The sequence below is a fragment of the Festucalex cinctus genome, chromosome 1 (genome assembly GCF_051991245.1).
Source record: "Festucalex cinctus isolate MCC-2025b chromosome 1, RoL_Fcin_1.0, whole genome shotgun sequence".
In the NCBI taxonomy this organism is placed as follows: Eukaryota; Metazoa; Chordata; class Actinopteri; order Syngnathiformes; family Syngnathidae; genus Festucalex; species Festucalex cinctus.
In genome coordinates, this window is record NC_135411.1 from 36,416,942 (window position 1) to 36,431,244 (window position 14,303).

General features: G+C 42.2%; 1 protein-coding gene across 1 annotated transcript in view; it reads right to left on the reverse strand.

Moving 5' to 3' along the window:
- cep112 (centrosomal protein 112) overlaps positions 1-14,303 on the reverse strand; it is a 155,297-nt gene that overhangs the window by 127,277 nt on the left and 13,717 nt on the right. The window contains exons 6-8 of the mRNA XM_077533040.1: positions 13,635-13,688; positions 3,481-3,528; positions 3,327-3,401 (exon numbers count right to left, since the gene is read on the reverse strand). Coding sequence (XP_077389166.1) covers positions 3,327-3,401; positions 3,481-3,528; positions 13,635-13,688 — 177 coding nt within the window. The remainder of the gene's footprint in view (positions 1-3,326; positions 3,402-3,480; positions 3,529-13,634; positions 13,689-14,303) is intronic.

The window sequence follows — 14,303 nt, forward strand, 5'->3', positions numbered from 1 at the left end:
GCTAACAAAAGCAGTTAGGGGGAGAAGCTAGTAAAAATAAATAAATAAATAAATAAATAGTAAAAGCTTGCAAAAGCAAAGCAGAAAGTGACAAGCGATGGTCCGAATCACAGGAGTTTGTGACGACCACTTGCAGGCCCCAGCTGTGGAAGGTTTTGGGTCCGACACTCGATGCAAGCACCAGCCGGCTAACTACATTTGCAAAGTTGTCCTTTGAGCATCGGTAGCAGGAGAAGGATGAGAGTACAGCTATATAATATAATTAGTGATTACTAGACCTACGATTAAATAAAAAAAATATATATTTTAATGTGATACATTTTTTTTTTGCATTCTATTGACAGTCGTTTTTTTTTAATTAATAAAATTAATAAAATATTAGTTCACTCCTAGATGGCGCTAGGGATCACTGAATACCACTTTAAGATATCCTATACAATTGTACAGGAACAACGATGGATGGGATGGCAAATGCAATATGAAAGGGCACAGGGAAAAAAAAAATGTGGTGACACAGTGGATGACTAGTTAGCACATCCGCCTCCCAGTTCTGAGAACTCAGGTTCGAGTCCAGGCTTTGACCTTCCTGGGTGGATTTTGCATGTTCTCCCCGTGCCTGCGTGGGTCTTCTGCGGGTACTCCAGTCTCCTCCCACATTCCAAAGATATGCATGCCAGGTTAATTGGGTGCTCTGAATTGTCCCTAGGTGTGCTTGTGAGTGGTTGGCAGAAAGACAGTCTGCATGTGTTGAGCAACTATCAGTCAAAACCCCACGATAGTGATGCTGTTTGCATCGTTTATTCACATGAAGCATGAAGAATTGTTTGTATCCCTAAAAACACGTAAGAGGAGAGTCAATGGCATTTCAAGGTACCACTGACTGTCTATCTATCTATTTATCTACACGCAGTATTACAATCACGCTTGTGTTTCCATTCCCAGTGCGAAGCATCACTTTGAATACTAATACTAATACTAAAATTACTAAAACTGTCTGCTTACAAAAATCTCTTTTATTGTGAAAAAAAAAAAAGAAGAATAAATACTATCAAAATCACAGGCTTGAGCTGAAGCCCCATCCCAGAGGATCGGTAGATTAGAGAGACTGCCTCATTACGGCATTGGGAAGCTAAAGAGGTCTGATCCCTAGTTGGAGACTCGTGACCATTAAAGAGTGACGGCTTGACACCAACACGCTCATCTGCCGTGCTGTGTCAGATGCCAGCAATCCCCTGTGTTCGAGCACTAAAGAGTCGGCTTTGTCAGGATACGCACACTCTCACACAGGTCCCAAAGATGACGGTGTGCTTTCATCAGTAGATTATCACCGGGTTCTATAGCTAAACTGCAGCCATCAGTCACCATTTAATTAAATTTCCAAATAAAGGCCCAGTTCATTTCCTGCTGAGCACTTGAAGGACTTTTGCAAGACATTTTCCACAACTCTTCAAACAGTTGTGACATACTATGTGAGTCAAAGCAAAGGCAGCTTTACAGGAAGATTTCTGAGCTGTCACTCATTGTTCCAAAGGAACAGAACAGTCAGCATTCTGGTCTGCAGAGCTGGCGGCACAATCACAGGGATGAGGATGAGTTTAGTGAGAAAGCTGAGATGTTCATTAAGCTGCCGTGAGCTTAGTGGCATATGGCATATACGTTTAACACTTGAGTAAATTTTCAGCTAAGCCTGTAGGATTATGAGGAAGTGATGTCACTGTGATTCCCCCCACCACTCGATATCCAATGCGACACAGTTAGACTGTTCTTCTTTGGAACTACAGAAGAGGCCATATGTTTAAGGTGAGATTTGAGGCGCATTGCATTAGCCTCCGTAGCAAAATACTGTGTGTGGTCACAGGTGCAGCTTATGAAACTCAATAGTTCCTAAAATCCGAGTAAGGCATTCTTGCTTGCTGCGATTGGCAGGTGACAAGTCCATGGTGGGTCGAACCTCTTGCCCAAAAAACAACTCCAGCTCATCCGTGACACTAATGAGGATACGCACTAAAGAATACAGATGGATGAATGAATGACTTCTTGCAAATTTTGACAAAATGAACAATCACAGCAGACTTTGGGTGAGAGGCAGGGCACATCTTGGATTGGTCAAGAGCCAATCGCAGGGCCAATTAATTTCTGTTTAAAACAGCATCTGAATGAAAAGGGAGAACTTATAGCTGAATGTTCTGAATTCCCGTTTCCATTCCAGTGACATATTGAACAGAATAATGCTGCCTGGAGTTGTTGCATTACAGTGGAGGCTTGCATGGATGTGTTGATTAAAAGCTGTTGAAAGTCAATAACACGTCTGCTTGTTGCAGCCAAGTACTACACTCCATTTGCCACTGAGAACTACATTGGGCTAAATCAATTTGGTCAATTTTGTAGGTGCAGAAATGAATATAGCAAAGCATTTTGGCTCAGCCCTTCACTGCACACATTGGTTTTCCTGATTCATCAGGGTAATACTGGGCTAAATGCTGTTTCCAAGATGGGCACATCCAAGAAACCAGGCTTAAATCCTGCAAAAACATCCCAGAAACCGAGGTTAAACAATTGATAGAAGATTCCCAAAGTCCAGTGTACTTTAGCTTTGGTACGAGTGCATCTGTATATTTGTACAAGTAAGTGAATGTTATTTACAGTATCATATTTCATGAAATATTGATGGATCTTACGGAACTTTGAATTTAGACCATTATTACATGACGCATTTTTTTGTTTGTTTTTAATCACAGTGTCTTTCCTATAAGGTATCCTACTGACCAGGATACAATCTGAAGATGATGATGATGACAGTAACTCAGCTGCAGATAAAAGTGCAAGCAATATGATTCAATATGAATATCCAACATGAACCAAGTCCAAAATCATGGACGTTTGCCAAAACACCAACATCTGAGGAAAAGGAAGTATCCAAATGAACCCATCATTCCCTTATGAATTCAGAACAAAAAAAATCCCCCATATTTTTTTTGCAGCCATAAAACTATACATCTCCTGCAAAAAGAGAAAAAAATGGAATTGTCCCACTCTAGCTCCCAGTGGCTCATTTTGCCTCAATTGCTTCAAGACTATTTATCAACAATCCCTTCCACACAATCAAACCAAAGGAAAATGAGCAATTCATCCATTACAATGCTCATCCTTTGCCATACCCATTATTTTACAAATTCAAAAAGGAAATTAAGAAAGTTTTACCATTCACCCCAAAAGTATGCAATTTGTTGGCTAACTACCATTAATTAATTTCCGTTAAAAAAAACAAAACAAAAAACTAACTAAACTCTTCTTTCCTTTGCATTATAAGTTTTTGTGGTGCATACCTCCTTGTTCTGCAGCAGCTGCAAGTCCACATCATCAGTCAAGGTGCTATTCCTAACCAGGCTGGACTTGAAAATCTACAGTGATAAAAAGGAGACATTGAATTGCAAGTGACTGAGGAACACAGACAGTAGGCAGCCACATGGGGCAACTTACCGGCGACAAGGGCATAGACTTTTCTTGCGAGTACCTTGGGTTCTCAATCTAAAACAGGGGGGGGAAAGAGTAATGTTAGCCCTCTTGTTGTCACCTTCCTCTCCAGACAAACCCTCACCGCAACAAGGCTAACCTCCATACCTCTCTCACTTTGTCATAAACAATGCGGGAGGCACATCAAACGCTTGTGGCAGGAATCTCTTCCATCAACTCTTGTCTGTTTATAAAAACAGGCATTGTGTATGCGAGCGGCTCTATTTCCGCTCTCGACATGTCTTTTGTCAACACTCCGGGACCGCTAATCTGTAAGCCATCTCCGTTCTGTTTACTTGCGGATGGACGCTAATGTGTATACGTCCTTGCCAATAACTGACATTCTTTGATTCTAGCACGAAGCTCAAGAAACAGCAAAAGCAAACCACTAAACCACATGAGAGCGAATAAAGGTCACAGTTGAAGTGATTCTACAGCTTTAAATTACCTCAGTTGACTTGGAGAAGGAAAAGAACATTGTGTTGCTATTTTCCTTACGCTATTTGATATTTGTTTATGACCCACTTACATCCCTGTGAACTCCGACAATAAAGCCTTTTCTGTGTCTGTAGGGGCTGCCGACGAGCAGCAAGATCACGGCCTTTCGGTTTCAAACAGACTTTGGAGATGACTGACAGCAGTGGTGCAAAATAAACAGTTGCCTTGCTTATCTCCTTGACGTGAGGATGAAGCAGGAGAACAAGGAGAAAGAAGGGAGGAACGCACGCAACTCAAACAACATCTGACATTGTGAAGTGGCACATGAAGATAATCCACAATGGATGCAAGATAAGAGGACAGGAATAGACGGATTTGGGATGGAAAATTGTTACATCTTCTGTAGCGGGATGACGTCATGAAACAGATGAAAGAGCTTCCACATAATTGTAATATGGGTTAAATCAGATCTTTTTTATGACCAACTGTGTGATGCTAAGCTTGACTTTAATCACATTCTAAGAAAGCAGATATATATATAGCCAGTACAGAGAGGAATCAGTTGTGTTCTAATTTGAATCCTCAAACCGATGAATCAATCAACATCCTTTAAAATAGTAGCCTTGAAATCAAGCATGGGCCAAGATATGTAGACTAAATGCTGCGGTGCACTACTGCCAAATCAGTACGGTATTATGCTAGACCATGTGCTATGCGGACACACCTTCCCGTGTGCCCACACACGTTACAGTGCACACGCACAAAGTCGAGCCTTCCAGCTGGCAGGGCATCACTGAAGTCTGATGTGGATGGATGGCTCTGCCGCAAACACAGAAAAAAAAAAAGGACAAGGCTCCACATCACAAGGCCTGGCTCGTTGGCCAAACAAACATGCCGTGATTGATGGCTTCCTAGTTTAGCACAGAATAACCTTTCAGTTCTCCCGACTGACCGCGGACAATGGAGGGCCAAGTGGCAGCGACTACCGCTGAACACATTGCATTCCTCCTTACTCAGCATTATATTTTTTCTACTGCAAGGTCAATGGATGCTGCACATCACGTACCAGCCCAATAAAAACTGAGGGAATGTTATGGGTTGTTGCAGATTCACACCAACATACAGTACAGGCCAAAAATTCAGACACACCTCAATGTGTCAATTGCTTTCTTCTCATTACTATTTACATTGTGGATTCTCACTGAAGACATCAAAACTAAGAATGAACACATGGAGTTATGTACTTAACAAAAAAAATTTGAAAGAACTGAAAACATGTTTTAGATTCTAGTTTCTTCAAAATAGCCACCTTTTGCTCTGATTACTTTTTTGCACACTCTTGGCATTCTCACCTCTTGGAACTCCTTCAGTATTGTTGGAAAACCATTTCAGGTGACTCCTTTTGAAGCTCATCGAGGAAATGACAAGAGTGTGCAAAAAAAAATCATCAGAGCAAAGAGTACTAATTGGACAAAAATCATGTTTTCAATTATTTCACTTTTTTTTTTTTTTTTTTTTTTTTTTAAGTACATAACACCAGATTTGCTTATTCATAGTTTTGATACCTTCAGTGAAAATCTACAATGTAAATAGTCATGAAAATAAAGAAAATGCATTGCATGAGGTGTGTCCAAACTTTGCGCCTGTACTGTACCTGGTGATTGACACTCACATATAGTATCTACCAACCCGCTGCAACGAGAAAAATGCTAGCCCCGGTGTTCTTATCGGGAAACAATTTCAACTACTATATATATTGCACTCTAATATTGAAACGTCACAGATAACCGCCAATCACAAGCTTTCATATATGCTAAATAATTACACTTCCGGGTTTTAAGAAAGCGAGACCCAGCCATGGCTGCCACTGAACTATACAAACAAACTGTTTAAAGTGTTAAAAACACAATATATGTATATTGTGTTTTTCAACATTACTCTCATATTGAGGCTACTGTTACTCTTTATATGGTTTATCCATCCATCCATCCATCCATCCATCCATCCATCTTCTTAACCGCTTGCTCCTCACAAGGGTCGCGGGGGTGCGGGAGTGGTACTCCCTGAACTGGTTGCCAGCCAATCGCAGGGCACACAGAGACAAACAACCATCCACACACACAAGCACACCTATGGAGAATTTGGAGCGCCCAATTAACCTGCAATGCAGATTTTTGGAATGTGGAAGGAGACTGGAGTACCTGGAAAACACCCACACAGGCACGGGGAGAGCATGCAAACTCCACCCATGAAGGCCGGAGCCTGGACTCGATTTTATGGTTTAGTAAGTATAATATAGTATATTTCAGACTCAAAAGCCTAAACTGGCTCACCATTTAACCACATATAGATCACATACAAACATACATACATACATACATACATACATACATACATACATACATACATACATACATACATACATACAGATCAAATCACTCAATGTGTGGGTGTGAGTTGGCAACTGGCATTTTTTTTTTGTGATAGGCCAGTCCAAGTCAGGTTTGGCCACGTCACACAGTTGACTTTTGTTATTAGTCGACTTCAAGTGTGAAAGGTTGTTGCGGACAAGTAAAGTTGACTCAATTAATCGGTTCAACCCGTACTTACAGCTGCTGTTGGGTTTTATTCTGTAAGTTTATTTTTTCTTCCAAACCAGACCCAAAACTGCACTTAAAACAGATGGTGGAAAAGCTACCTAGAAGTTTTTTCTCTTTGAAAGAACAAAAACAAAACAAAAAACATCTTGGGCAATCTTTAAGTGTCCACCAGTATGTCCACCAAGCCAAATTCATTACAGCTCAGGTAAAATAAAGAAACCAATTTGAGCAGCTTCAAAACATCTGAAGCAAAAGCTGAAGCCGTCCGAGAGCATGTGCGGGCTCGTCTCTGCCGCGATTTCACATGAAGAGGCCGCTTTGAAGGAGAGTGACTACAAAAACTTCTATAAACTTGAAGGGGTTCACTTACGTGTGTTTATGTGCCGAGACACATCTGTTGATTTGAAAGAAGCAGTCGAGGGGGAAGCGTGGCCAAGCAATAACCGTTATCAGCATCGCAACACATGCGGAGAGAGGAGCTCGAGTGTGTGCACGTCTCCTGATGGATAACCGAGATAAGCGCGGTACTGAAGGATGGATCAGGTTTAGTGACGGTACAACAGAGGGAAACACAGATTGGAAGGGTCTAGTCAAGTCAAGTTTATTTATATAGCCCTTAAACACACAAAAGTCTCAAAGGGCTTCACATGCCCACAGTTGACAAATAGCAACGACATCCCCTAGTCAAACCACAAAACGGCAAGGAAAAACTTAAAAAAAAAAAAAAAAAACATCATAGGGGAAAAAAAAGAAAAGAAGAAAAAAAACCTTGAGAAGGGGCTGCAGATGTGGTAATCCCCCTTCCGGGATGACCAGGCTGCAATGGATGCCAAACAAACACTAAGGGGCCCATTCACTAAAGGTTTGCGTAGCCTTTGCGCAGCGCTAACCGGTAAAAATGGAGCAATCCGGGAGCGCCAAATTCACTAAACACGCACAGATGGGGAAATCCGTCACTAAGTGTGCTGCCAACCAGATTGTGCCCCGGTGCGCCGGTGTTATTTGTGCGTATGTAAATTAGGTAATTTGCATACATTTGACGCAAAATATGCCCACCCCAATGCAAATGAGACTCATTAATATACAGCGTCTAATTCACTAACACCAGCGCTAATAGCCACACAGAGTTTTTGTGACGCAAATAACGTTCATGGAAAGCATATATAAACCTGCCGCACCCTCGATCCCGGGATCATGATAGCAGTGCATGGTGATATGGAGACAGGAGACGCATGGTGCACCTCCTCACGCAGAGAGGAGAGAGAGGGGGGGGGGGGGGGGGGGCTTTTTCTATGTTATTTTTTATTATTATTATTTTTTGACATATGGGGCGGCATTTTACGATCATTTTTACGTGCCAGATTCATACGGTATGTATACATAAACCTCTGAAAATCTATTTTTAATAAATGATCGCACCAATAATTTGTACTTTATGAATGAATGACGTCGCCTCTCTGCTCTGTACAGCTTAATGGTACTAACTACTAAATGAGGAAAAACCCTTCTGCACCGCTCGGTCCAACCTCGCTTTCTGGTAATGTCATCTTTCACGCAACTGTTACTATACTACCATGTTATTGGCGCAAACCATTAGCATGTGTGGTAAATGAGGCGCAAATTTGCTCCCAGCTGTCAGAATTTGTGGGCGTGTTTGGGCCAGTATATGATTAGAGCAATATCCTTAGTGAATAGGTGGGTAACTGGGCGCGGACTACCGGGTGCAGTTGTGGTGCAATATTTCGCACTATTGGCGGATGCAGCACATTCTTAGTGGATCTACCCCTAAGTTTGTAATAGTGGACGTGGGTCATACAGGTGGGGGAATCAGAAGAGTGTTTATCAATCTCTGGCTTCATGCACTCCAGAGTGAGCGGATAAGAGAAGCAAATATGCCTCAGATGTTTCGCTTACACCTCCAGTTTCACTCAGCCACACGCTCACCACCCAGAACAGCAGACGGTGGTCTTCGACTCGCCCCAGTACGATGTTAAATGAATGAGACTGTAATAAATAATTGCAGAACCTTTTCCACATTTAATACCTGCACAAAACTTGAAAAAAATGCACACCCTTAAACTGCCAGAGGTGCTCTAAATCTGTCATATTGCAAAGATGTCTCTTGAGGACAGTCTTTCTTTAATGTTGTTGTTTTTTTGTTTTGTTTTTTATCAATTTTGGAGTGATGTCGGGTTTATGATGGCATTTTTTCTTAACTTGTGGATCTGATGCATTATTGTTATTACCATCATCAGCATTGACTGTTGTCATTACCAATTCCCAACCAATCAGTGTGCCATGGGAAATTATACAATTGGTCCAAATAGTGATTTATTGAGAACAAAATGTATCTATGTTCAACTATCTATGCCATCAACGTCTAGCGAGTAGGGATGTCCCTATCACACTTGTATGGACCCGAGTCACCTTATTCTGAGATCGGCCGATTCCGAGTCCCGATCCGATACCTCGGCATTTTATTAAGGAGACTTTTTTTTTTTTTTTTTTTAAACAAAACTACCCCAACACTTTTTATAGGGTGAGTGGACAGTGGTAGTAAAGTAAACCGTTTAACCCCCCTTTTTTGGCACATCTATAAGTTACTCAAAGTGCTATTATAATAATAGCAATAATACATTTATTTTGTATAGCGCTTTTCAAAGTACTCAAAGACGGTTAACAGGTAGTCCAAAAAAAATGATCGAGGACTAGGGATGGGACGAAATGGGCCGGGGCTCCGAAGCTTGTGTCGAGTAATGGGAGGGGCGTTTCCACGAAGCTTGCGCGTCATTTCGGCAAACCCGGAAATGATGACGTGTGAAGCCTCGGCGGCCCCGTGAACGCTTCGGTAGAGGTCCGACGTTTGGCGCGAATTGCAAACACAGTACAGAATGGAAATCCATTAGTGTACTGGCAGACATAAAAATACCTACCCAAATTTATATAAATGCTTCATGAGGCTTCATTTGGCCATCACTATCGAGGACAAAGATAAAATCAGTACAAAAAGCTTAAAACAAAATGGAATAGGCCATAAACATAAAATCGTTACATCGAATAAAATCAGTACAGAACTAAACATTCATAATACTAAACATTAGACATTAAAAGCAACTTTAAACAGATGGGTTTTGAGTTATTTTTTGAAAGTGGAGAGGTCAGGTCAGGGCAGTGGTTGGGGCAGTGAGTTCCAGAGAGTGGGGGCGGCAATGGAGAAGGCTCTGTCTCTCCAGGTTCGGAGCTTGGTTCGGACAAAAGGTTGGAGCCAGAGGAGCGGAGAGAACGAGATGGAGTGTGGTGGTGGAGAAGGTTGGTGAAATATGGCGGGGCCAAATTATGGAGAGCCTTGAATGTAATTAAAATAATTTTAAGCTGGATGCGTTGAGGAATGAGGAGCCAGTGGAGGTTTTGAAGGACAGCGATGATGTGTTCACGGGAACAGCTGTGGGTGAGGAGGCGGGCAGCAGAGTTTTGAATAAATTGTAGCTTATTAAGGGTTTTGGAAGGTATACCATAAAAATGCTCCTGCAGTAATCAATTCTGGAAGTAATGAGCGCATGGATCAGGGTTTCAGCAGCAGAGAAGGTGAGTGAGGAGTGAAGTCGTGCTATATTTCTTAGATGGAAAAATGCAGTTTGGGTTATTTGCTTGACGTGAGGTTCAAACAAAAGAGTAGTGTTGCGGAGGATGCCAAGATTTCGGATGAGTGGGTCTGGAATGAAGATATTGTCATCGAAATTAACGCAGCAATTTTGAGTGGATTTAGTGATGTTTTTTGGATCAATGGGGATTATGTCAGTTTTGTGTTGAGTTTGAGAAAATTGTGTTTCATCCAGGTTTTTATATCAGTTAGACAGTGGGTGAGGGTGGTAATGGTATTTGAGGTTATAGATGTGGTGGAGATGTAGAGCTGTATGTCATCGGCGTAGCAGTGGAAACAAAAGCCATGACGACGGATGATGTTGCCGAGGGGGAGAATGTAGATAATGAAGAGGAGAGGACCAAGCACCGAACCTTGCGATAGGGGGGCTATGGAGGAGGAGCAGCCATTGATGTGAATGAACTGTTGCCGGTTTGTAGGACTGAAACCAAGACAGAGCGGAAACAATGATGTTAAAATCAACCTTGAGATGGGGCAGGAAGATGGAGTGGCTGATGGTGTCAAATAGCAGTGGTGAGGTCCAGAAGAATGAGGATACTGAGATGGCCAGAATCAGAGGAGAGAAGGACATCATTTGTGACCTTGAGTAGGACTGTTTCGGTGCTGTGTTTTGGAAGAAAACTGGATTGGAACGCTTCAAACAGACTATTGGAGTTGAGGTGGGTTTGAAGTTGTGCAGCTACGACACACTCCATGTTTTTTAACAGAAAAGGAAGGTTGGATATGGGCCGGAAGTTTGCAGGGTCAAGACCAGGTTTTTTGAGTCTTGGGGTGATAGCTGCCAGCTTGAAAGACTGTGGATCGGAGCCAGAGATAAGTGAGGAACTGATGATTCTTGAGATCAAAGGAGAAATTATGGAAAGACAGGATTTGATGAGTGGAGAGGGAATAGGATCCAGGAAGTAGGTGGGAGTTTTGCCTCACAGAAGTTTCGGGAGTTGTTCAGAGGAAATGGGCATGAAGTGAGAGAGCTGCTGATTGGAGCTGGAAGCCAGTGATTCAGGAGGTGCAGTATGGGCAGAGAAAAGATCAAGGGAACTGTAAGTGGTGTTCTTTGGACTCAAAGAAAGATTGAAAATTATTGCATTTAGTGATGGTTAAAAATGAGGAGGTATTTTGGTTGGGCTTTAAAGTGTGTTGATTGTTGTGAAAAGAGATTTAGGGTTGCAGGAGCCAGAGTGAACGAGGTTGGAGAAGAAGTTGGACCGAGCAGAATTTAAGGCATCTTTGTATTGCTGTATGAAGTCAATATAAGCTTGATGATGAACAGTTAAACCAGATTTCTTGGACAGTCTATCAAGTTGTCGCTTACGAGATTTCATTTAATGGAGTTCCGGGGTGTACCAGGGGGTATTATGAGTGAAGCGACCATTCTTGTTTTTATGGGGGCTAATTCATCAAGGCAGGAAGAGAGAATGTTGTTATAGTGAGTAGCCAGTTCATGGGGGTCATCAGACAGTGGGGGAGGCGAGATGTCCAGTTTGGTGGTAAGAAGTGTGGAAAAAGAAGAAAAGTCAATGGATTTAAGATTTCCAATTGTTATTTCACGTTTCATTTTGGTGGTAGGAATGGGAATGTTTATGTCAAATGTGATGGCCAGATGATCCAAGATATGTAGGTTCTGGCTGGCGAGATTGTAGACTGTGAGACCAGTAGAGCAGACCAGATCCAGGATGTGACCTCGGGTGTCAAAAGAGTTGAGAAGATCCAGAAATTCTACAGCAGGTTTGGAGTCAGTGTGTAAGTTAAATCACCAAGTAGAAGGGTAGATGATGAAATAGCACTTAACTGAGTCAGAAGATCCATGAATTCTGAGAGGAAGGAGGAATTTGGTTTGGGAGGGTGATATATTACAGCAGTGACTAAGGGGGAGGGGCCAGACAGTTTGAAGACCGTGTATTCAAATGAATGAAAATTGAGGAGAGAAATGGGACTTACTTGAATGTCCCTCTTGTAGATGACTGCTCAACCACCACCCGGTCCTTCAGAACGGGGGGTTTTGATGTATGTGAATCCAGGAGATGTGGTCTTATTTATAGAGATAGTCCAACGGTTTGTGCCAGGTTTCAGTCAGACAGAGAAAATCCAGTTTACTGTCAGTGATGTATTCATGTAGGATGAGGCCCTTGTTATTGAGTGAGCGAGTGTTTAGGCGAGCCAGTTTCAGATGAGATGATCTTGTTGTGTGGTGCGAACAGTAGGGGAGCGCGCGGAGATTGTCAAGTCAATTCTACTGGATGCACGTGCTGTTTGTTGTGATGGAGTAATGCGGAAGGGGTCGTCCGGTTATTTTTGAGAAACTACTGTAGCCGTTATAAAGCATGCAAATTTATGGGCTAACCTAATGTTGTTTTACTTTAGGGAGAAAACATACAGTATATAAGTGTATGAAACAAGCCAACTTCACAACAAACAAAAGGCTGAAGAGCAAGCAAGGAAAATGTATTTAATCTTACCATATCATGACTTTGGGTCTGGACTTGCCCTAGTCTACTCTAGACTGCCAGCCAGGGTGGAATTTGGCGACTCTGCTAGGATGTCCGACCCTTCGAATTCGCGCTAGGCTAGGCTAGGCACCGGGCTCCCTTCGAAGGGTGTCCAGACTCCAGAGTCGCCAGCCCAAGCACCACAGCTCGAGTCGCGGGGAGGAAAGAAGCGCGGCCGCAGCTGGATCCGCCGGGATGGCATGAAACACGTCCAAGTCACCAGTGCCTAATGGTGGCAGGGCTGCTTGACTGCTCGTCAATGAGGTGCAACGGGGAAGTAACACATCTACTGTATATCCAATGCTCACATTGCACAAGTCGCACCGCCTCCACTTTCCACATTATAAAGATGATAACTTAGTATCTCTATTTCCAAATACCTCGGCTCCATACCTTTGTTTAGCCCCTCCACTCGATGGCATTAATAGCGTCACTGTAATAAAGTGACACCATGCCGCACGCACTGTGTGGAAAAAGTGTCACACTGTGGCCCCACCCAACTCCAGATTTAATAAAAAGGTATAAAAAAAATAAAAATAAATAAATAAATAACTTCACATCTTTATCAGAGTCCTGATCAGGAGACAACATCCGATTCCGATCGAGTCAGCAACCATGTGATCGGATCGGGACATACTTAATAGTGAGTAGTGACTGGTAGAACAATTAAGTGCTCTTACACTAGATGGTGGAAGATACACTTACACTTATCATCATTACTAAAACAGAAAAATCGCTGTGTTCAGCTAAGCAGTAAGTACATTTGTTATGTAATCTGTAATCTGTAAATCTTTTTTCTAACTACGGTACAACAATACAATACAGCCACCTCAGCAAGCTGTTTAGTACAGTATTACTAATAACTTGCTTTGCTGTACATAAGTCGCACAGTAGTTGAGAGTTACAGGAGCGCTCTCAGCACGCCTCTGGACTCACCCCCAGGTTCCAGCTGTTGAGTTGAGCCTCCAGGTCACTGTCATCAGGAAATATCTGCCCCGCATCCCCCCAAAAAATATATATATTAAATATTAAAAACAGATGATGAAATAAAACAAGTGAACTGAGAAAATTCCCTCACAACACTTTGATTGGCAGTTTGGCCTGAGGTACAGTTGATTATTGTGACAGCATAAAAATGCAGGCAGATGATGCCTCACATTCAACTGAGAACAACTGCATCCCCCTTCTTGTCTATATAAAGCAATTTGTTGTTTTTTTTCCCCAAGTAGTCCATTTGTACTATATTATTACATTTGGGGCTCCATACTTAACTGTATAATCTTGTGTTTACATAATATTGTAACATCTCCAGGGGTGTATTTCACAAAGCAGGTTTATTGAGAAATCTGGTTATAGAAACTCTGAAAAGTGGGAAACTCTGCATTTTGCGTTTCAGAAAGGGAAGTAACTGAAACCAGAGGATAAGAGGTAACTCCATCCTGTTTCATAAAAAGAGGTAATTTAAGCTCTTGGTCAATTACTATAGTAACATGGTCCATGAACCTAACCTGGTCGGTCACAGGTTTGTCACAATGAACCTCGAGTTTTCCCTGTACCCGCCTCCTTTCAGCCACACACGACAATTCATTTCCTCATTCATTCAGT